This window comes from Lissotriton vulgaris, chromosome 7 (assembly GCF_964263255.1).
Source record: "Lissotriton vulgaris chromosome 7, aLisVul1.2, whole genome shotgun sequence".
Taxonomy (NCBI): Eukaryota; Metazoa; Chordata; class Amphibia; order Caudata; family Salamandridae; genus Lissotriton; species Lissotriton vulgaris.
The window spans coordinates 1,671,348,889-1,671,373,942 of NC_141695.1; the positions used below are offsets into that span (position 1 = coordinate 1,671,348,889).

The window sequence follows — 25,054 nt, forward strand, 5'->3', positions numbered from 1 at the left end:
AGCATACTTGAAAGGGGACTCCTCCAGCCACAAGGTTGCCCCCCAAGCTTCCATGGCTGCATAAAGATATTTGCTGGCAGCACTGGGGTACCTGCTGGCGTTCTCAGTAGGTAGTGGTGTGGTGCATGTCAGTTGTCTATGCTAAAAGCAAGACCTAAAAGACTCTGAGGGCAAGAATGGGAAATCTACCTGACAGCTTTGTACAGAGCAAACACGAGTAATGAAGAGGCTGTAAACACTGGGAATAACAGCGAAGGAAACAACGTTCCGATCGGAACCGGCTCCCCGTTCTCAATAGAAATGCACATCCGAAATGCGAGATCCACAGGAGCCTCCGGCCCAGACCAAATACCAATCAAGGTCCTACAGGCAGATCCCAAGGGTTGGAGTAAGATGCTCTCTCCCCTTTTTAACTTCATCTTTAAAACAGGATCAGTGCCAAAATCCTGGAAGGGGAGTATCATAATACCGATTTTCAAAAAAGGGTCAAGACATCAGGCCGGCAATTATCGCCAAATAGCATTACTAGATGACACGGGGAAAATCTTTGCCACCGAAGTGTTGGACCAACTTAAAAACTGGGCATTTTCTCAGGATCTAATCCCCTTATATCAGGCCGGCTTCAGGCCTAACCATTCGGTTATCGATAACATCGCGATATTACAAACAATCCTCGACAAATACGTTGTAGGAAAATCCCAATCGGTATACGCAGCATTCATCGATTTTTCTACTGCATTTGATCGAGTAGACAGACCATCACTCTGGAAAAAACTGAGGAAGTTAAGAATCCCTGAACAATTATTACAAATCATAATTACACTGCATTCGCACACGTGGTGTCAAGTGCAAATGGGGAGTGAAAAGGGCCTGACCAACATAATTCCAACATCAAATGGTCTCAAGCAGGGGTGTCTCCTAGCCCCTTTGTTATTCTCACTATATCTTAGTGATTTGCCTCAGCACCTGCAACAAGCGCCAAGTCTGCCTCCAAAGATCGCAGCCCATAACGTTCACGCCCTCTTATATGCAGGCGATATTGTAATGTTAGATCTTACGCCCTTCGGCCTGCAAAGACTTCTAGACACTCTGAACAAATACAGTCAGGAAAACTTCTTAATTCAGAATCTCACCAAGACAAAAATAGTCTCCTTCTCAGGAAGAAAAAGAAGCACCAAATTTTGTTGGAGACTCGGCGTTGGAACAATAGAAGAGACAGAGGAATACACATACCTGGGCAGGATTTTCAATACGACATTAAAAAACAATTTACAGGTTAATAACCTGACTAGGAAATCCGAGGTGCATGCCAGAGCCCTTCAAAGACTATACGCGGCTTCAGGCAACAGACATCTTTCATCCCTTCTCAAAGTATATAGTACAAAGATACCTCCAGTTTTATCATTTGCTTTGGAATATATTCCAATAAAACAGTGGTCATTCCTGGAACAAAAAGAAGGGAAGATACTGAGGAAAATGCTGAAGGTATCACACTCCACCCCGGTGCAAGCTCTTCGCCTCGAATTCTCTATCACGAGCTCCTACTCAAGAGCTATCGCAAACGTCATCAGGTGGGCATATAACCTGCTGCACGCAAAGGCTGGAACTCTCTGTTCACTACTTAAAACCGAGACCTTTGACTGTGACGCTTCGAAACAAGTATTCTTCAGCAACAAATCCACTGCATTTAAACTAGCAGAGATCAATGTTAACCTGTTGCTTACGTGGACTCCGTCACAACGGAAACTCTTTTAAAAATGTTTCACCCCCAGACTCAGTTATGATCTTGATTTTTCACACTGTGCCAAATTGACTCTGTATAAAAGTTTCACGGAAACAATCGCACCAAAGCAAGTGCAACAATACATATACTTTAATCTCTCGCACGGAGCTAGGAGAACAATCATCCTGTTACGGCTCGGCATCTTACCAGTGCTAACCACAACATCAAGATGGCACCCAAATGGATCTTCATTATGTAACCTCTGCCACGGAGGGGAGCAGGATGTAGAACATCTTTTATTTATATGCCCTAACCCAAAAGTAGTGGCAGCTAGGACAAAACATCTGTATCCTATATACATTAACTGCCGTATCACTACCGTAAAGGACTTGATCACAGTATGCAAATTTGCTCCAAATGAACTAGTTTGTTATAACTTTTATACATTTTTAAAATCTTTTTTAGCTTTGTATTAATATGAAATTCTAAAAGTATATGTAACTGAATTTTACCGTATAAAATTTGTGGTCCTCAGTAGAGTACCAAAACAAATAAAATAAACTTGTAAACTTGACTCTGAGGGCAACAGAGGAATGAAGTCAATGTTATAGTTAAAAATCTCTGAGAACAGTTGCAAAAATGTCGTGAAAATTGGGGAGGCTTGAGGATTTACATTTTATGTGCCACTTTCTTTCTTATGAGCAAGTTTCTTTTTTATTTCTCCTTTGTGTTTGTTATGTTATATTCTTGGGGCTGACTATAATAAGCACACAGTTTGAGAATCCGATCACGTCACTAGCTCTCAAGAAGGTGTCATTGAAACATGTAGCATTGCAGATTTATTTCTGGAAGCAGATGTGCTTGTTTTCATAATATGTTGCATTTAGTGTCACTTTTGTACTGTGATAGACTAATTTGTTCACATGCTTGGTTTTAAATCGCATCTGCATCGCTCAGTTTTCTGCAAACACAATGTGTTCTTGGTATATCCCCCCTCTTTTCTGTCTCACTTCCATCCTTTAACCCCTTTGACGCGGTTCTTTCACGAGCGTCGGTTGGGCTGTGCTGGTGACAGAACCGTTCTGTCACGACCACGCCCGTTTTAGAATCTTCAGCACAGCGCGAAAATTTGCGCCGCGCTGAAGCGGTTAATTCCCTGAGGGGTGCAGTAAATGGTGTAACTCATTAGCTGTTAATCTGATGGTAGTTTTGTAAGTGACCTCAGGCTTTTGACTTCTCGCACTGATCTATTATGATAAGCACAATGTTTATGTTTGAAAACATCTTCACCATTGATCCAATCTGCTCTTCTCATCTTCTGTATAGAGGTCATCTTGGAAGCACGTGGGACAGGGGACGTAGTGGAGGATGATGGTGAAACAAAACAGCCAGTCATCCAACGGGAAGAAGTGGAGCCTGCCACCAGAATAAAGCTACCGGACCCTCCTAAACCTCCTGAGGTAAGGTAATGCAGAAACAAAAGGCACCACCAAGGAGTAGACTGACGTTCGAGGTGAGGGATACATGGTGCTGTGACGAGGCAGGACAATCCATGCACAGGGAGGACTTGGCATGTAGAGGACACGCTGTGGTTTGCTTCCGGGTGTTCAGGCACCTCTTATAACTAGGGCACAGACCTGGAATGTAGTCATTTGAATAAAAGAGCCCATTAAAATAGGGTTAGTAAAGTGGAGTATGTGCTAAGAAGAAACTTTTGCTGGTACTTGCTTGCGACAAAAATATCTTTCTCTGTCTTTTTCAGGAGGGGTGGGAATGCCCCAGTTGCACCTTTATTAACAAGCCCACGCGCCCGGGCTGTATGATCTGCTCCACTGAGCGACCTGAAGGGTACGTTGTGCCAGACATCTACAAGCCTGATGAGGAGGAGCTTCAACGAATGCAGAATGAGGAGCTAGCGATAATGCAGTATGAACAGGTGAGTGGATCTGGGGTCCGTAAGATATGCCAAGTGCTGGTGATACGTGCTGAAAGGAGGTGAGAGGTGCTGGTTAGTGTCACGCGTGACAAGCATGATCAATGTGTCACCCTAGGGAGATGATTATTTCCCAGAAGGCATCTGTGATCACCATATCTCAAGGTTATGACTGACCGCAGGGCTAATTTATCTAGGTTTCAGAGTGGACTTTATGCCCGCACTGCTCTTGATGCAAAAGTAGCAATTCTCTCAGGTGGACCTTTCCACAATTGGATTTCGCTCCAAGAAGTCTTTTGAAGTGCAATTTTGTGAGGGTGTGGTTCTGCTAGAAGGCAGGCAAAGGTGAGTGGAGTTCTTTGAGGAGTGCTTTTGGGCCGCATCAGGGGTGTGGAAATCTATAAAAGATCTACATGTCCATGGGTCAGGTTGCTTCATTGATCTACTTGTCCTGTAGATAACGCCACTTGTCCTTTTGGTGCCAAGTAGTGCAGCAACAGATTATGGCAGCAATCTCATTATTTAAAAGGTCTCACAATAGCCTCTTTGGTTATGCCAGGGCTCATACTATAGTAAGGTTTGAGTACTAGCAATTCACTTATTTTGCCAGTTTTCCACAGATCTACATACAGGGGCTGGAAGTAGCGGTAAGGAATAGTTTCAGGGTTGGCATGCCCTTTTGAGTCTCTGAACACCTACTAATTTGGATTTTTTAGGGTTTTTCACCTGCTCTTCTCTAATCTTTTTCCATACTGATAAAGGTTGGACATTTATTCCTGATATGGGCAGAAGTAAAACTTCTTCCAGGATTGAGAAGAAAGGGGTTGGAGTAAAAGTGAACTTGTAAACATACAGAAAGCTTTAGCATGAGCAAATCCATAGCTAAAATGCAGCTCAGAAATATTTTGTAGGCATGTCATTTCCTAGCTTACTTCTGTACATGTATTTTTATAAATTGATGACAGCTGTAAATCTGCATTAATGCCAGGACATTTACCATTTGTTTTACTTTTGTGAATATCTTTAAGAATTGGGCCCCTAATTTGGTCTGGCATTAGACAAGACCTTTTTGTTTTTATTAAAATTCTATCCTTCTCTATTTATTTTTTTTTTTTTTTTTTTTTAAATATATTTTTATTGCAGGAATCAGTAAAACAATACAGTAGCGACCAGTATCGAAGTATAAACAACTTATACAAAGTATAGCCCACTGACCCCCTCCCATACCGTTGTTATACAGCCAATCAGCCCATACGCCTGGGGTTGGGCGGCAAATGCAGCTGGGGTCAGTAGGATGCTGGAGCTGGTCCGGATAACACACTGTCCGTCATCTGCTTTTCTAAACAAACCCAAAACCCCAAAAAGAAACCCCCCCCTCAGAATTCCCAGTAACTGTGAAACCCCCCCTCCCCCCCCCCCCCCACCATCAGCGTCAGGGAGCTCATCTACATAGGATCCACTGCGTGACCCACGGGGAAGGGAATAGTGCTGTCAATGCTAATGTTTAACGGGACTCGGGTCGAGTTGCTTCTTCACTTTCAGAGTCGCTGTGGGTACAATAATCTCTGAGGGCCTGCACCAGCGTTTCCCATTCTAACGCGGCCTCCTGCGCCTTCTCATTGCCCTGCCTCCAAGCCAACTGATATTTTAGCGCGCTCTCACCCGCCGCCCATTTCAAAAGCTCACTGTGCCACCTGCTGCCTGTAGGACCAGCTCGTGCCTTCCAGTTCCTGGTCACCTCTCGCTTAGCAAGTAGGAGCCCCAGGTCGATAAATTTACTGGTGATTTTATTCCGGGGGGTATGGGGGAACCAGTGCAAGAGCCCTACCGCCACATCGAATGATAAGTGCCTCCCCGTCACCTCTTCCAAAGTCGTCGCCACCTCTTGCCAGTAGGACGTCAGTCCTGGACAGGCCCATAGCATGTGTAGGAGGTCCGCCTCCTGAGCCGGACACCTAGGGCATTCCGCCGAAGCCGTGGCAAAATAACGCCTGATCTTTACCGGGGTCAGGTACGCTCTATGGAGAACATAATAGTGGACCAGTTGGAAACGGGCGCTACGTGTACCCTTCCAGGCCCGCCTCACCAGCTGGGACCAGGTCGTCTCCGGGATCTCCCTACCAATGTCCTCTTCCCAGCGGGACTTCAGTGTGGTGAGAGGGGCCAACCCCTCGGTAATCAACCTGCCGTAGAGGCAAGTGACCGCCTTCACCGTGCCCGCCGACATCATTACGTACTGGCACACCTGAGACAATTGAGGTTCCTCTAGCCCGTTTTGCCAGTGCGCCTGGATCCCTCGCACAATGGCCGAGTGCAGCAGAAAGTCGCCCCGGGGGATCCCAAAGCGGACAATGAGATCCTGAAAGGACAAGAGCGCTCCGTCCTCGTACAGGTCCCCGACGAGTTGTAACCCGGAATCCTCCCAGTCCGCCAGTCGTGACCAATCTCCTCCATGGGGGAGGGCCGTCAGCATCCCCAACGGTATTTCAGGCGCATATGGCGTCCGTAGGCGGCCTCTGTTATGAGCCCGATTCCAACAGAGTCGGATAGTCCGCTCCTCCATCGACAGGTCCCGTAGGACCAAGCGCTGTCGCAGCGCGATAAAGGCGAGGACGTGCCTGGCCATACCCGTTCCTCTACCGTCTTCCGGGCCTCTGAATTCCCTGGCTATCTCCTGGGTGTAGGTCTGGAGCTGCGCCGCTAGGTAATACTTCTCGAAGTCCGGCACAGCGAGCCCCCCCTCGTCCTTCGGCCTCATCAGGGTATTGAGGGCCACCCGCCGCCGGCCCGTTCCCCAGAGGAACCCAACCACCATAGAACGCAAGCGACGAAACGTGGCCGGTGGGACCCGGATCGGCAAAGTCCGAAAGTAATACAATAGCCGTGGGAGCGCCACCATTTTGAGCAGGGCGATGCGTCCCGCCACGGAGAGCGGCAGCGTGGCCCAGAAGTCCATGCTACCTCGGAGTGCTCGTATGCAACGGGCAATGTTTCCATCTAGGAGGTCGGGTTGGTCGTGGTACACAAATACCCCAAGGTATTTAAAGCAGTCGGGCTCCCATCTGACCTCCTTACTTAGCGCAGGAGTGGGGGTACCCCTACGCATCGGGAAGAGGCAGGTCTTAGACCAATTCACTTGGAGGCCTGAGACCGCACCGAACTCCGTTAGCGCTAATTCCGCTCCCCGCAACGCGTCGATCGGATCCTCCAGGAAGAGCAACAGGTCGTCCGCATAGAGCGAGACGTAATGCGGGCCCGCCGCTGTCCATAAGCCCGTATAGTGGGCTCCCGAGCGCAGATGCATCGCCAGTGGCTCCACCGCTAGTGCAAAAAGAAGCGGGGATAAGGAGCACCCCTGCCGCGTGCCACGCTCCACCGGATATCGCGATGAAATCAAAGGGCCCGATCTAACCCTGGCCGAAGCGGAAGCGTAGAGGACTGCTGTCCATTTGATAAATCCCTCCCCGAGGCCGAATTTCCGCAACACCGTGCATAGGTAGTCCCACTCCAGGCTATCAAAAGCCTTCTCCAGGTCCACCGACAAGACTACCGGGGACGGGGCATCCACGAATGGTTCCCCGAGCAAGCGGAACAACCTCCGGATGTTCATAGTCGTATTCCGCCGTGGAATGAAACCGGCTTGGTCCTCATGCACTAGGGAACTCATATGTCCCAGCAGCCTCGAGGCCAAGATGCTGCTCAATATTTTGTAGTCCACCGTCAGCATTGAAAGGGGACGGTAGGACCCCGGGTCAGACGAGTCTCGGCCTGGTTTGAGGAGAGGAACCACCAATGCCTCACACATCGAACCAGGGAGACGACCCAACCTCTTCGCCTCCCTGTAGACCACCAGTAATCGAGGGGCCAAGAGGTCAGCGTAAGCTGCGTAGAACTCCACCGGAAGGCCATCTAGGCCCGGGGTCTTGTTCCTCGCCATCCGTTTGATGGCCCCGCGGATCTCCCCCAAGTCAATATCAGAACCCAGGGTTTCCGCCACTTCCTGTCCAACTGTGCGGAGTTCCAGTGGGCTAAGATAGTTATCAAGCCGGTCTGGATCTCGTGCGGAGCGGCTGCGGTATAAACCTTCGTAGTAATGCCGGAAGCAACTAAGAATCTCCGGTTGGGTGCACACCTCGGTCCCATCTGCCCTACGCATACTTGTCGTCGTTTGGGACTGGCGCGTAGGGTTGGCCAACCACGCCAGCAACACGCTCGACCTGTCGCCCTCCGCAATAGACCGGACCGTATAGGCCTTATAATCGAAACAGCGGAGCCGTTCGACCTCCACCGCTACCTTCTCCCTCGCCTCCATCGTTTGTGTTTGCAATTCCGGGTGTCCGGGGCGGCTAATTTCGAGCTCGCGGAGTGCTCGGTCCGCTGTGTCCAATTCAGCCAGGATAACGCGCCGCATGCCCACCTTCTTAGAGATACAGTAGCCCCTCACCACCACCTTGAAAGCATCCCATTCGAACGCCCTAGTACTCGCGGAGCCGCCGTTGGACGCAAAATAATCCGTGATTCTCTCCCCTAGGTCCGCCTTGAAGACACTGTCCTCGAGGATCTCGGGGCGCATCTTCCAGGTGGGTACTGCCGGTGTCCCAGGGAACCAGCGAATGTCCAGCAGGAGGGGGTTGTGGTCCGAGATGGTCCGCGATAAGTACTCCGATCGGACCGCTGCCGAAACTAATTCGGACGAACCAAGAAAGCCATCCAGTCTGACATGCAGCTCATGAAGGCTCGAAAAGTATGAATAATCTCTAGACGTGGGGTGATGCGCCCTCCAAATGTCCGTCAAACCCCAGCGGGTCTGCCAATCTTGACGACCCTTAGCCGTCCGCCGGACCGGGGAATCGGGGAGCGGGGGATGTGAGCGGTCTATGTCTACATCCACTACGGAGTTAAAGTCTCCCCCCAGCAGGAGGGGCCCGGCGAAAAAGTGGGCCAGCGAGCCCGATAACCTGGAAAGGAAGGCAGTCTGGTCCACGTTAGGGGCATATACACAGCAAACGTTCAGGTCCCTCCCTCCTAGAGTGCCTGAGATGGCCACGAAACGCCCCTCTGGGTCCAACACTGTCCTCGTGACCTGGAAGGGGACTCCCGCCCTAATCCATATTAGCACCCCCCTGGCATAAGCAGAGTACGCCGTGCAAAAGACCTGCCCTCGCCACCTACGCTGAAGCGCCGCCCCTTCCGCCTTGTTCAGATGCGTTTCCTGCAGCAGCGCCATTTGCACTCCCCTACGCACTAAATAAGCATGGACCTTGTGACGCCTGGACATAGTGTGAAGCCCCCTCACGTTCCATGTAACACATTTCAAGTTAGCAACATCAGCCATTGTCCCAGAGTGTTCTTGCACAGTCTCCCCGTTCGGGTCCCCACAAAGAAAAAGCATCAATCCTCCCAGCGCTGACGGCGGCCATTTTCCCCAACCAGAACCAAATCACCCAAAAACCAACAAAGCCCCCCCCCAACCACCCCAGAACAGGACCCAAACTGCACCATCTAGATCCCATCCAAACCTCTACGGAGATCAACCCCAAAATCCCCACTAGTCCTACGGTCGCCACCGTAGGAAGGCCTTATGGGCCAGGTGCGGGCTGGGCGGAGGCAGTGGGCCCTCGTCGCCCAGGCTACCAGGACTATAGTAAACCCCCTCCGGTGTCACAACCTTCCGGGGCAATAGCAGAGGCCCCCCAACCCTCTCTCCTTCGTTGTCAGCAATAAAGAACGGCAACCGCCTCCCCCCTGCCGGGCCCCCACCCAAAACAAGGCAGCATACCCCGTTACCCTTGTCCGTCCAACAGGTCCTCCACCGATTTCGGTGTGATCACCGGTGTATGGGTACTGTCTGCCACCGAATCTTCCGAGTCCGAAGGTGCCCCCTGAGCACCCGGGTTTTCTTCCTCCTCCTCGATGACTTCGCCTCCTGCTCCCGACAGTTCCGACCGGACTTCCAACACTCCCCTCCGCTCCGATGATGTCTCCGCAGTCGAGGGCCCTCCCGTGCGGCCGCGGCGGTTCCTGACCCTCTTAGATCGCCTCCTTTGTTCCGGCTCCTCCGCCCGATGGGTCGAGGCGCTGTAACCATCTTTCCCTGTCCGGTACAGTTCGAGCCAGTCCCAGACCTCCTCTGGGGTGTCGAAGAACTGGGTCTTGTCGTCGACAATGACGCGGAGCCTTGCGGGAAATAAGAGTGAATATTGGATGCCCTCACTTCTGAGTTCACGCTTAACCGCCAGGAAGGAGAACCGCTTGCGCTGCGTCTCGTAGGTGTAGTCAGGGAAGATGTTCACCTGACTGTTTGCAACCTGGAACGGGCCGTTGTGCCTGGCGGCATTTAGGATCAGGTCTCTGTCCCGGAAATGTAGCAACCGCGCCACCACCGGTCTTGGGGCTCGTCCCAGTTGTGGGGGCCGTGCTGGGACTCTGTGGGCCCGTTCTAGAGTGTAAAAGGAGGACAGGCCCTCCGGGACCACCGTGTCTCGGAGCCAGGTCTCCAAGTATCGCACCATATCGCCATCCTCGATTTTTTTCCGGCAGGCCCACCACCCGAATGTTATTCCTCCTGTTGCGGCCTTCCGCATCCTCCGCCCTCCGTTCGAGGGTCTCAATTCGGGACATGGCATCCTTAATCGTCGCAGCCAGGGTTCTCTGCGCCGGTTCTAAAGTTTTCACCGTGCCCTCCACCTCCTTGACCCGGTCTGAGAGTTTACCATGGTCTGCCCTAAGGAGGCCCAGGCCAGTCGCCACCTGGGCAATGTCTTGTTGGAGAGCCGACCGAGTGGCCTCTATCGCTTCCAGTACCCGGTCGAAGTGTTGCTGCAGTGGTGCGCCACCAGGTCTTTTAGGGTCTCCATGCTCTTCCTTGTCCTGGGCTTCAGAGTCCGAGGTGGTCTGGCTGGATCCCTTGGCTCCTCTAGGTTTCCCCATGCTGCCAGGGGTTCCCCGTGAGGGTCCCGGAGTAGGCGTCTCCGTGTACAGGTGTCCAGCACGACCTTCCCGGGAGTTCGTTCTCAAGTCGGGTATGGGCGATCTCCTTCTCCAGAGCCTGTGTAGACTCCGCCGCTTCGGCTCACGCCACCGCCACGGCGTCCGAGGGTACCGATGAGGGGGCGGAGACAACCGTCGCCGAGTCGGGTAGGGCCTTTCACCCACTATAGCTCCGGGGCGAGGGCCACCAACTCCCTCGGTTGATCCATGGCGCCAGAGTGTCGCGCCACCCATGTAGTTGGGCTGGTCAGGAAATCGTAGCTAGTTGCGGAGTTGCGGTGCAGACCGCCGCCTGGAACAGAGGGCACCCGCACCCGGTGCCCTCTAGTGCGTGGGCACCCGCCCGGTCGTCTAATCGAGTATGAACCCGTTGCAGAAGGTCCGAGCCTGCCAATGTCCAATGTCTAAGACAACCGAGGATGGTGAAGCCGGGTGCCAGTCGACACCCGCGAGACCTCTTCAACTCCGTAGTATCGATCAAGGGGACAAAGGGGTCCGGGCGCCATGTTGGGTCGCACTCCGCAACTTCGCAAACTTCGGCTTTTCTTCGTGGCCACCCCCGTCCAAACTCCACCAAGGCCCCCGGCAGGGTGTCGTCGCCTCGCTCAACCGAATGCGGGGTCTGGGGCGCCCCTCAGCCTCCGATGTTCAGGATAATTTCGGGCTTAGTCCCGGAGCCGAGCTTTCAGGCGACCATCGCCATCGGCGCCCAAGCCACGCCCCCCATCCTTCCATCCTTCTCTATTTATCGTCTAACTTCACTGTGAGGGACCGCATTCTGCTCTTTCACAAGAAGCATATCGGCACACAAAGTATTTTTGTTTACTGCAAGGGATTACTTTGGCAAAGTGTGCTTTTTGCGATCGAAAAATATTTTTGCCTTTTGCCTATGTTTGTTATAATGGTGCAGGCCCGGCAGTTCCCACAACTAAAGTTTTACAAAAATAAGAAAAACATTGACAAAATCAAAATGCGACCAGCAGGGTCAGAAGTATTGGCTTTGCCAATGCTTGTTTAATTTCATGTTTCCCACAATCTTTTAGAAATTAGTTTCACCGATTTTTCTATTATGAATGTTTTTGGAAATACTAGCATGCATCAACACATTTTACTGAATGATGTTTTAAAGAAATGGTATCTAAAATTTCACAGTAGTTTAGTCAAAACGTATATCTTTCTTAGTTGCGTTTTTCTGAGAACATTATATTTTGAAAGCAAAGAATCATCAATCTTGCTGTCAAGCTTCTGCAAATATTTGCATCCAATTGACGAGCATTCTGGGAGCATTATACGTAGCCTTGTTTTGTTAAACTTTGCATACGTGTGTTCACATCTTTATACTGGAACCACTGTCAGTAGTGTAGTTAGAGCTTGCAACACTTCCTTAGAGCGCTCACCCTAATAATAAAGGTTTTGCATTAATGATCATATATACAAGTTTGAACAGCATTAACATATGGACACAAATATTACCTCAACTGCAGACCACGCCCTTCCCTGATCCATAATGTGATACTGTGAACTGGCAGCCAAAGGGTTTGTGCTGCTGGGGTTTGGACCTTCTTGTCCCAAGGACAAAATGAACATGCACAAAGAGCTGCCATTGAACTAGAAAAACATGTCCTTGGAGTCAGGCTATAGGAATTCCACAACCCTGCTGCATACATATTTATTGTGGATCGTTTTGATGAAGTGCAGTTCTGGTGAGGGCATTTCGAGCATAGTGGACATTACCTTCTGGGCGATGGCTAGATGCACCAGATGCAGAAATAGGTAAGTGAACTGGTACAACCTTCTGGCCTCACCCATCAAACGCTTTACTCACTACGGCTAACCCACTCACCTAACAGGAGCACATAACTTAAGCATCCTAACTGCTTAAACTGAATAAGATACACTTTTGGAAGACGCATAACATTTTGGAAAGTAATTCCCAGACTCTGAAGGCACTGCAGTGGCGAGGTGGTGCCCTAAGTAAATGCCAGTACCAACATACTGTGTGGCAGTTTGGGCATGGTGCAGTCTTGTTGGTACACTTTTATTAGGTTCCCCCTTTTTTTGGTGGACGTTTGGGAGCAATACAACTCTGTGATTTGGACTGTGTGCAGTTATTTAGCGGCTTATTTTGGGCATACGTTTTTCTGTTGGGGAAGATGCAGTCATGTTGGGTTGTTTGCTTATGGTAGTATGGACAAGGTGCAGGTCTGTTGGCAGGTAGTGTAGGCGCATGCAGGTCTGCAAGAAGAGCAGTTCAAACATTGTACTGTAGTTCGATCAGAGGGAAGTTCTGCTGGTTGTAGTTGGATGTTGCGGTTCTTTTGCAGGGTAGTTTTGGCAAACATGCAGTTCTGTTAAAGGTACCTTTGATGCGTGCTGTTCTGCTCAGGGCACTTTGTACAGCATTTTGAAATGTTGCGATCTAGTTGGGGCAGCACTGTGTTCTGTTTTAGGTCACAGAGCAGGATGCGTATAGTTTGAAAGCAACATTGGGGTGTAGTTTAGCCAGCATGATGTTCTGTTTGAGGGGGGGTAGGTGCAGCATGTAGGTACAGTTACTTGATAGTCTGATATAATTTTGATGGAGGTGTAGTCTGGGAGAGAACAACCAAACACTTAGAGGGTTATGGTTTGGACTGTAGCCACTGGTGTATGATGAGGGGACAGTAATTCTTTCATTGTTTTCAAGTGGCGAGTAGGAGATATTTATTTTAGCTCATGATGGTTGGAGTGTAATTCCGTCAGCAAGAGTGCCTGGTGATGGGTATGACAGTAGAGGTTGATGCTAGGGGTACATCACGAGGTGGATCACAGACTGTTTGAGCAAAGACTGATTTTTGTCCTTAATGGCAAAGCTGTAGATATCTTTGTATACTAGGATATGTAAGGTGAATTGACGTTGATCAAATGTTTGTGTGCTATCGTGTATTTGAGCATGATGTTTTGTTGTTTGTTCAAGTTGCAGTATTTGTGTACTTTGCTGGGATGTTACTACATTCTTAAACAGCCAGTCGGGCATATGTTGTAGTATTATGATTTCTCACTTATGGTCTCTCCTGCTTTCGCCGCTATAAATTGACATAGAGAAATGGCGTATATGCTCTGCAAAGTATTGTAGCAGATATGGCCTGTGTTTTCAAGGAGGATTTGATTATTGCTTCCAGTGTTTTTGCCTTCTTGACAACGTACCTCAAATGGTTCTAGGTGTGTGGAAAGGCTGAAGAGGAAAATGTGCTTGGCAATAAGGTTCACAATCTCTATGCATGTGATTGGAGGTTGATGTCAGCCATCCTTTGATGGTGTGCATTCAAAGAGCATCAGTGATTAATTAGACCAGTAGTACCTGCATCGCACTAGAAGGCGGCAGTGGAACATCACTTCACTCTGGACTTAGTCTGTCACTGTCATAAGCATCACACGACCCTCCCCCTAAGTATGAGCATGAGTTCTACAAATACACCTGTATGTAATATTATGATATCCTAAGGTCAGGCTGGGATGGCTTTGAATGTAGTTGTAGGATCCCATGGATGTGCTAGTCTTATGTTTGTAGAATGTTTTGCTGTAGATACACCTGTTCTGCATACTCTTGCCATCTAGTCTGGGTTTATGATGTCTAGAAGTTGTTTTTCCTTGAAGAAGTCTTGAGTCACAAGGTATAGTGACTCCTTCCTTAATTGGCAATATGCATGGGTATCCACTCTGTTAGATTGTATTTTTTCCTTCATCGGGTTTGGATGTGTACTGATGAGGCTTGGTGTTCGGAGCTCGTAGTGCTTTCCTTGTAGCCCACTTGGTCGCTCTTTGACTCTGGTAGCTCCAGAAAAGATTCAACCCTACGACTGTGCTGTATCTTCAGCAAAGTAGTGTAGCAGATGCCAACCTCGGCACAGTAGAGTAGCAGATGCCAACCTTCTATGTATTGTCACTTATCTTACCTTTCCTGTAGTTCCCATGGTTGGCAAGGTGGTTGCAGGAAAATCCCAGTAGTTTATCAACCCTGCAGAAGGGATCTCAAACACCACTAATCCAAAACCACGTCCCAACCCACAAAAGCAGTCTACTGGCTGGCAAAGGGTGCTCCAAATAGGTCATATGAAGCGACACCTACTGCAGTGGAGCTGCTTGGTGCCTGGTTGTGGATGAAGGCCAAGGAACTTAAGGGGGCTTCTGTTGAGTGACTCAATATAGTCACTGTTGAGGGCACAGCTGGAGATGGGTTAAGGGATGGCACAATCTGTGGCAGTCAACAATGGCTGCAGAACTTCCAGGACCTCTATCTCAAAAGAGGCTGGTCATAGTGAAGTTTATCCTACCTGGCTGCAGGTTGTTGACCGGTGGAACACAGCTTTCCATGTGCTCTTGTGCAGTTCTGGGCCTGAACGCATACTCCTGTCTGAAACCTACCAAGTCCAGCAAGCAACCTTACTATCTCTGAGACAGTTGGTGATGGCACAGAGCACCCAAAGTCTAGCTGTCTGCAAGACCTGGTGTTTCCCGTTTGTTAACATATACTTGGTGTGCTTTGGCTCCATCCAAACGTATGTTTCTTTCACCTGGCTAATGGGGGAAGGGGGTATCATTCCACCTCTGAGGAAGTACTTCCGTTGGTATGTGTGAGGAACTATTTTACATCTGTACACTCAATTATCACACAGTTTGACACGTTCAGTACTTTGTCTGTTTATGCATTAAATCAGAACACTCATTTCTTTTGCTCCCTTCTTCCCCACAATGCTGTAAGTTAGGTTTAATGTGAGAAACCACTTGTTTGCATATCTGCTTACATGTGTTTGCAGATTGAAGCCAGTTCTTTGGCTTTTGCCCCACTAACACGTAGTGAGATTTCTAATGTCCTTTTTTAGGTCAAGCCTGGGCAGCGCATGCGCTGATCTGCGAGTCATGCTGTATTTGAGTATGTGCTTGAAGGCCCACCCACTCTCCGCCTATATTTGTCATTGGCTTGTGTCATTGTTTTTTGTAAATGGTGGCTTCTGATTTGTTACTAGGCCTGTTAGTCCCTCCTTAGTACTGCCCTGTCTTCATTTGTAACCTCCCATGAGGACTGGCCCTTTTACTTCGGTTGTTACATGGTACGTCCTTTTTAGTCTTTTAGCACTATTTTCTTTAACCCCTTGCGTGCTGATGACAGAACGGTTCCGTCATCAGCTACGGGTGAGCTGTGCTGATGACGGAACCGTTCCGTCATGACTCTGCCCGCGCAAGGCGGAGTCAGCACAGGCGGAAAATACGCCCCGCACGCAAGGGGTTAATCAGTTTCTCTTACTGCAGGAGAGCAGGAGGGTCTCTTGTTTATTTAACTCCTAGCAAACTGGGAGCTCTTCAGGGGCCATGGGAGACCGAAGGGGGCAATTGAGCGATGCCTTCAAGCATTTGGAATGCAATAGGTCTTGCTTTTGTGATAATTGAAGCTATTGGCATTGTAAATGACAATGCCTTTTATTTATGTTTAAAAAACAAAACATAATTAAGTCATTGCCATTTACAATGCCAATAGCTCTAACTCGCATAAATGCGAGACCTATTGCATTCCAAATGCTTGTTACCTGTACCTCTGTGGGAGGGCGTGGGGGTGGGGAGGGGCTGCAGAATGGATCTTAGTTTAAAATAAGTCATCAGTCTTGTAAGCAGAGGGCTTTTGCCTTCATGTTCCTCAGTGTGTGTTTAGTGAAGAAGTCTGCAAACTGGGCGAGCCTCGCTGGGGGTTCGTGGCAACATTCTCGGGGCCGCCCAAATGCCTCAGTAAGGCTTGTACATGAAGAGGGCCTGGAAGCGCCACTTTGTTTATTTTTCACATTTTCAGGCCGTCTTCATTTACATGAAGCGATTAAAGTTAGGGTTGCCGCCTTCCACAGGGAAAAATGCCAGCCATCTGTTCCCGTTTTATGACTTTTCAAAGGCCCAGACATGGTTAAATAAAACTTTATATGAACTTGTCTGTGTACATTCTTCACAGGACTTTTCTGTCTTTGTTTACTTCATCAGTTATGGTTCATTAGGGCAGCTGTAGAACACACTTTAGAGAGGTTTGTTCTAACATGTTCTGTACAAATTATGCACCGATAATAGGGAAATATACGGGCTTTTGGTGATTTTTGTACCAAACATGTCGGCAACTGTGATCCTGAGCCTTGTGGTGATTGGGTCAAAGACAAAAAAATATAAGTATTTTTTTTTTCACCTTCACGGCAACTGCACATGAAATATGCACACACATTAAATAAAAAATAAATGAATCGTCAACTTTTTGGTGGCAAATGCATTCTTTCACATTATGAAACATGAATAGGTTAATGTGATCACTGTAGACATCTGTTTGTAAGAGCGCAGAATTGAATCCTGCTTGGCGCAGTGCAGAATAGTGTCTTGTGTATATAGTGCTACGGGGTCCCAACAACAGAAAGCACTGTGAATATTCAAGTTGCTATTTTAAAATTGTATTACACACATAAGATAGGCTGCCACACAATGATTTAGTGTATATGATAAAACAAGTACTTTTCAAGAATGCATATAAGTAATATTTAACTAAAATGTATATAGAGCAGGCTTTTTTATAAGTACATTAAAAGGAATTTCTAAAAATCAGCCTTAACATTATCTTTCAGAAATAATAAATGCTTGGCATCAGGATTTCTCAAGTGACTCATTAAATTAAAGCACTTTAGAGACCCTTCCCTATCAGCAGCCTCAAGTACTCCAGGTCCCCATTAACAGTTCTGGGATGGTTGTTTTTTAATACAATGTATGGGAACTGTTTTTGTAAAATTAAAAACACATTGTCCCCCCCCCATACACCTGGCCAACTTCGACCTCTGTGTACATGCAGATGTCCTCTCAGGTGAGTCTAGGTGAGGGCAGGGAGTAGGACAGAAGGGTGAAATTCAGAGCTCTGATCATCCTGACCCCTGGGGCTTCAGAGTAATGGCCCATGAAAAAAGCAGAATGGAGCAAAATCCAGGGGAAACGTCAAAAAGATGGCCTAGAGAAGGGGATGCTTTATGGTATCTAATCTTTTCATTTATCAATGGCAACAGGTGCTCTGAAGAAGATGTTGAGCGATGCAGACTATTTATGTGCCATCACTACTATTAGTGTGGTATGTTCTCTGGCAGTCGGGCAATGGTGTGAGGTACCACTACACCCCAATTAAGTATATGTTACTATCAAAAAGGTGGTTGTGGCGCCACTATCCTTATAAGCATTGGGGCCCAAGTCCCCTTTGCTGCACAGGGAAAGGTCCCAAGCAATAGGGGGTGAAATGTGGGCCTTTTCCCATCTTTTTTTTTACACAAAGGGGCAGACAGCCTGCTGTGGACCTCAGTCCTACGAGTGATGGCCCAGTAATGTGGGCAGAGGAGAAGGTGTTATTGGTTTTGCAGGTGCAGTGGCACTGAGACCCAGGGGTGTGAAGGGCCCACTGCATCACAATTATGAATCTTTCTTTACAATCAAGGCATGTTGGATAGCAATAGCGCTGACAGCAACCTTGCTGCAAGGAGGCTGGCAACACAAGAGCTCATTTTTTCTGAAACACGTGTTTCGATACCGAAGTGATGGCCAGGCTTGCTGGGGAAGGGGGATAGTGCAGCACCGAGGAGCAGGCTAGCATTAGTGCAGCAGGTGGAGTTGCATTGAGGCCCGGAAGTGAGGGGTTCAAAAGACCCAACGAATAGTATTTTTTTTCTATTTCAGGTTTTTTTAAATGTATTTTCTCATTCAAGTCTCACAATTACTGTGGCTTATGAGATGCTGAAAACGTATCCCTGAAATGATCTCAGACACCCGCCCTTTGCGCTCAGCCATGATCAACCCCACCCCATCCTCCCCCAGGTGTTTTTGTCGATGCCCCCCCATATACATCTACTGACAATGTGAGATGGGTAGTTATCCCATGCCCTTTAATGTCAAAGAGATTCCTTCCACAGTGAATCTTACCCCTGCACTCTTCCTGTTCACGATCAACGTCCCACTGTGAAATATATATATATATATATATATATATATATATATATATATATATATATATATATATATACAGAGTCATTCCATATCCACCTAGACCAGACCAAACCAATGACACGAAGAACATAGGGCATGGAGTCCGTGTAGCTGGGACCAGAGCAGGAAGAATTATCCCCCAGGACTGAAAAGTGCAGCCTCCTTTGATTGGTAACACCTGGCCACCCAAGGAAGAAGCGTACGCACCTGCACAGCCAATAATGGGTTCAACGATTCTTCCCATCGCCGAGGTCCTGTGACTAAAAATGGAAGAGAAGTCTCTGAGACGCCAGACGTGGAGCCCCGGCTTGGTTTTAATTCCCCCCTCAGACTGGGCGTTAGTCTGGAAAGCCCACGTAACTGCCTTACTGTGTAGAAAGAAGGCCTGCCTGGAGAGAGGTGGATTCTGTGTGGCAAGAGGTGAAATGTGAACTGTAGTAAAGGAGCAGCTGACTAGAAAAATAATTTGGAGGACATCAAGATGGACTGAGACTGCCCAAATTCCACAGGGTCATCCCAGCCAGCTTCCTCAGAGCAAGCATGGCGACATCTGTGTGAAGAAGCAGATTCTTTGCATTCACAGCTGAGAAGGCTGAGCCTGCAAAGAGTCCGACTCTGCTTATTTCCACGAGTGCCTGTAATTGCCTTCTTTGCCTCTCCCATTGGTCTGGAATTCGACTTCTGTCTATGGCCCCATCTTGGCGGCAGGAGGAGGTTGCCCTGATTCTCTCCCCACTCCGGAAACACACACAGCACCCCATGGATCACCTGCAAGCACCTTGCGAAGGCTTTCCAACACAGTTGTGATCCTGCCAATTTGAGCAGTGTAATTGGGGCCAAAAAGGATTGCATATTCAACACATTCCTCGGTGGGCCATTATCTGCAACCTCTCCATTTTACTCAGAAGCTAAGGCAGTCCGTTACAAACGTTGTAACATTATGCATTTCAGATTTTTCTGCCCATTGACTGACGGTGCCAAAGATGCAGACTTCACCTGAGTTCACTCAAAGTCCCTCCTTGCCTTCAGTGATGCTCTATAAACACGAGTGCTCAGAAGGTGCTAAGCATTCCAGGTTTTCAAAGAGTGTCATAACTTGTAGAATATTGTACTTGTTAAAAAGTCATTTTGTGAAGTAAGGAAGCACTTGAACATTCCATTTAAGTGTATTTCTTTTTAGTTTCTAGCCCCAACCCACTTCCTGGAGTAAGCCTTGATTGCACAAAGTGCTGTCCTTGGAGATTCATGGGATAACTAGGTCATACAGTTGAAGTGCAACAATATTGTGAACCCAAGACAGCAGTGGTAGTTGACAGTAACCCGAATAGTTGCTGCCCAGTTATCTCTGACTGCCCAGATTCCAAATGAAAAAGGCCTTACAGCATTCTTTACTGCATAGGAGTGCATTGTTCCCACAGCACACAGACTCCTTTCACATCATATTTAGCACATACTAGCAGCACTTCACTGTGGGAAGTGAAGGACCCAAGATTGATGGAACTGTACATATTTTCTATGAGCGAATCTAGAAACCCCTTTCCCAGGGATAACAAGTAAAAATGCATGTGCACCCTGCAGATTAATAAGTCACTACCACCCTTCAGCCTCCCCGTAGCAATGTGCTGGGGCCACACTTCATAGTGGATAGTTGGAAGCTCTTTAATGTTCCCCATCGATGAGAGTCAACAATCCTATTTTACCTAATTTAAGATGCGACCTTCATCAAACCGATTACTCTTAGAGCAGAGCCATACAATATCATAATGGCTTCTACCATTGGAGAGAATCCTAGACCTTTAAAAGCCAGCAAACAATTCGCAATTGAGAACTCTGTCTTTCAACTGAGGTTGATTTTCAAGCTGTGATGAGACATCAAGTTCTGGATTCAACCTAAGCTTTAGCTGGAAGAAGAGAACTTGTTTCACCACAACTATAAGTGTTAACCACATATCATTCTTTTACTTCTGGCTGGTTAGAGCTGTGTCTCTTTTCAGCTTATGTAGCTGCTGATTGAGGATTTTTAACAGTGATGGTGACAGTATCAATCCTTAACTGAGGTCCACAAATATTAAAAAGATACCCCAATCCTTTGTCAATGAAGTTTAGTGTCTCATAGGTTTTGAAGCGTGTGTAAATATATGCGGAAGTCTAATCTGAACTTCTCTAACAAATTATTTTTGGCAATGATTGTTGAGCTTCATGCTTCACAACTCTCTTGACTCCCTTTGGTTTTTACAAAGAAGTTGAAGACAGTCATGGTGCAGTAGCTGTTAAGATCAGAAGGATCACTGGAGTCTGTTCATAATTAGAGAGGGGACCTACCACACCATCAGTTTTTAGGTAAGTTTCCAGGGAATAGAAAGGAATCTATGTGCCTCATCCAGCACGGATCAACCACAGGATATTGTCTGTGGAATTAAAGAGGGCCTTTTCAGCGTGGGACTTTTATCACATTTTTATCTGGCAGGCAACTGCCCCCTGTGAAATTAATTTTCAAGGCATGTGTGGCTATAGATACACATGCTGTGCATGCTCCAGTCATCTAGTGTTGGGTCCGTATGTGTGAAAGTTGTTTTTCTTTGGGAAAATCTTGGGAGTCACGAGGTAGTGTGGCTCCTCCTCATGGCGATAATGCACATGGTCATCGACTCCATTGTTGGGCCACCTCCTTTCGTAAGATGGAACTTCACACCTAGCTCAGTACCTACCCATGCGGAAGGGAATTTGCAGTCAGCTCCCATCCACCCCTCTGGTAATCACTACTGCTTGTAAGCAAGCCAACCTCCTGGACAGCGAGGATGCCCACCACCAGAAAAGGAAAGTAAGCACCTTGATGCAGCAGGGAAATGGATGGACGCGAAACTGGCCAACCACTGGCATACAGCTTAATGTGTCGGGCTTCTTGCAAGATACGATCGTGCCCACTGGAATTAAATGAAGGAGCTCCTCCAATACCTCAGAAAAGGTATTGGGATATTGTTTCTGAGAGCAAGCTGATTTTTAGCACCTCTAAACTCTGTGCCCTTGCCACAGGCGACACAGTTGGCAGAGGGATGAGCTTTAGTGTTCTTCTACACAGACACACATGGCTCCGTATCTCTGACTTTAAGCCGGAAGTTCAGCTGGACGTGCCCTTTGATGGTGAGCACCTCTTTGGTCCTCAAGTAGACAGAGCTTTGGAAAAGATCAAAAAGGATATTCAAACAGCCAAAGCAGTGGGGGCACTGCAAACTTCTGCTCCCTGCATCTTCTTTCGTTGCACCCCCTTCTGTGGAAGTTCAAAAATCACCTCCCTTGAAACCTCCACGTCCTGTCGGCCTGCTCAGGGCAAGCAATCCTCTACCAGAGGTTATTTTAGAGGGCCCTTTTGGGACAACCATTGCAGAGGCAAGGGTAGCTCGCCAAATCTGATTTGTGGTCACCGGAAGGCATCATCAGTTCAAAGTGCTCCCCTTTGGGGTCACTACTGCGCCTCAGGTGTTAACCAAGTGCCTTGTGTTGGTGGATGCACACCTGTACAGACTGGGCGTCCACGTTTTCCCATATCTGGACGATTAGCTTATGAAAAATGCTACCTACCAGGAATGCTGCAAACACACACGTCACAATAGACCTGCTTAATCGCTTAGGGTTTACCATGAACGCCACAGGAGCCAGCCCTACCTGGGGCATATTCTCAGCTCTGAGGTGGGCATAGTCTAGATAAATCCCCCAGTATCCAGTCCTTTCAGGCACTGCAACGCTCCCATTGTTTCAATCAAATCAACTACACTCAGTCAGAACAGTCATGTGCCTCCTAGGCATGATGACCCCCTGCATTGCCACAGTCCCTCATGCCAGGCTTCACATGCATCCATTGCAGGACTGTTTGGCGCAACAGTTGTCTCAGGCAGGGGGTCACTGAGACAATTTAGTGTTGATTGACCTCCATACTCCTTGCTTTCTGCAGTGGTGGAACACCAACAACCTCTTGCTGAGGTGGGCTTTTCTTGACCCAGTTCTGCAAAGGATTGTTACAACAGACACCTCTCTTATAAAGTGGGGTGCACACTTACAGGATCTGACTGTACAGGGTCAGTGGAAAACCAGGTTGGAGGGCCTCCACATCAAATATTTGGAACTTCTATCCATTTACTTAGAGCTGAAGGCTTTTTTCTCTCTCTGGCTTGGCAAAGTTGTACTTGTTCAGACAGACAATATGGCAGCCATGAATTACTTTCAGAAACAAGGAGTGGGGGGGGGGGGGGCGCGGTCTTGGCTGTCCCAGAGCATTTGGTGTTGGGCTCTCTGCCACAACATTCATCTGTTATCATAATACCTTCTGGGAATGGACAATGATTTCGCTGACCTCCTCTACAGAATGTGGCAATAATTCCACAAGTGGAACCTCCACCCGCAAGTCCTCCCTGTTACTTTAAAAATGTGTGGGTTCTCACAGAGAGAGCTGTTGTCAACAGCAGAAAACGCCAAAAGCCCAAACTACGCCACCAGGTTCCCACACCCATAGTCCAGAATCAATGCACTATGGAGGAACTGATCAGGGATATTTGCCTATGCTTTTCCTCATCTCCCACTTCTTCCATATGTGGTTCGGAGGCTTCCACAGACATCCCTCATGCTCTTCCTGATGGCACCACCATTTGCCTGCCAGCCCTGGTTCACGACTGCTCGAACTATCAGTGGTTACGCATGAGAGGGTCCCCAAAAAGCTAGACCTTCTCATGCAAAACCATGGAAAATTCAAGCACCCCGATCCCAGGACCCTCAACCTTGTGATCCGACTCTTGAGGTTATAGAATTTAGATACCTTAGTCTTCCACCTGAATGCATGAGTAACCTCAAGGAAGCACACAGACCTACCACCTGTGCCTGCTACGTGGCTAAGTGTAAGAGATTTGCCTGCTAATGTCACTCAAAAGAAATTGACCCGTTGAAATCCAAAGTACAAGACATTGTCTATTTCTTACTCCACTTGCAGGTTTCTGGACTAGCCTTTACATCCATACGATTACATCTAGCCTCTGTAACTGTCTACGTTCAGAATAGACAACACATCTCTCTCTTTAGGATGCCGGGCATTAAAACGTTAATGTAGGGTCTCAAAAGGGTCATTCCTTCCTGGGTTCCATCGGCTCCCTCATGGAGTATCAAAATTGTACTCCCACGACTCATGGGCCCTCCATTTGAGCCCCTCCACACCTGCCCATTCAGTTCTTTTCTTGGAAGGTGGCATTTTTCATTGCTATCCCCTCACTTAGGTGTGTCTGTGAGCTTGAAGCATTTATCCTGGAATCCTTTCTTCCAAGTACATAGGGATAGGGTTGTCCTCCGCACCAACTCCAGATTCCTTCCTACGTTAGCTCCTCACTTCACCTTAATGTTTTCATTGACCTGCCTGCCCTTCACCCCAACTGAAAAGGAGTCCTGCTACCTCATGACTTGAAAGACTTCTTAGAAGAAAAACAACTTGCAACCATCTGGGTCCAACACTAGATGGCAGGAGTATGCACAGCATGTGAATCTACAGTACTACATGCCATGAAGAGATGCTTACAGGGTGAGTAACTTATTACTTTTGTATAATGTCAGTGAAGTTTACCAATTCCAGTTTAAGTGCCCATTCTAACATGAGGAAACAAAGTTCAGCATAGGAAATTAGGCTTCAATGGGTGCTTTTATGTGTGAGTACACGGGTCACGTAAATGGAAGGACAAAAGGTGCAAAGTCATAACATCAAGGTCTCCTGGTTGGAGCATAGGAGATATAAGCACATGCCACGCCCTGCCTTAAATACGTGTAGGGAAAGAGTCATTTGAGGTTACTAATGTGATTTAAATATGGTTGTTGCAAGAGACATGAATGGGATCCTTTGTGGTTGATTGTTGGATGTTGATTTGTCGCTGGGAGAGGAGCAATTGAAACAGTATTTGGATCCTCCTGTCTGGGTTTGTGCATATGGTTGATCTTTTGGGGTTGATGTGGCCTCTAGAATGGGCTGCTTGGGTTAGAGGTGGTGGGGATGTTTTTCGTACTAGAAATGCAAATGTTATGGGTGGATTGATTGCAGGCTGTTTTCGATATAAAGGTAATGGGAGGTTGCTTCTGCTAAGTTTGTAGTTTAAGACATTTCACATGTTATACGAAGTAGTGAGTGTGCCGACTGTTATTGGGGTGATACTTCTGATGATCTAGAATCATTGTAATGTTGAAATGTGAAGAGTTTATGTTGTGGCAACATTTATTTCTTGATAGCGTTTTGCTGTGATTGATGTTTGGTGCCATCAAATGCAACGATGATTTCTTAGTGGCGTACTGCTGTTATTGATTTTTGGTGTCACTAGTCATCGCTTGCAGCCGAGTTTCCTGGGCCTTTCAAAATTTGAATGATG

The 25,054-nt window shown here is 47.8% G+C and overlaps 1 protein-coding gene across 2 annotated transcripts in view; it reads left to right on the forward strand.

Moving 5' to 3' along the window:
- Positions 1-25,054, forward strand: part of RBCK1 (RANBP2-type and C3HC4-type zinc finger containing 1) — a 159,395-nt gene that overhangs the window by 42,400 nt on the left and 91,941 nt on the right. For both annotated transcript variants that reach the window (XM_086932718.1, XM_086932719.1), the window contains exons 6-7: positions 3,050-3,183; positions 3,486-3,659. In XM_086932718.1, coding sequence (XP_086788844.1) covers positions 3,050-3,183; positions 3,486-3,659 — 308 coding nt within the window. The remainder of the gene's footprint in view (positions 1-3,049; positions 3,184-3,485; positions 3,660-25,054) is intronic.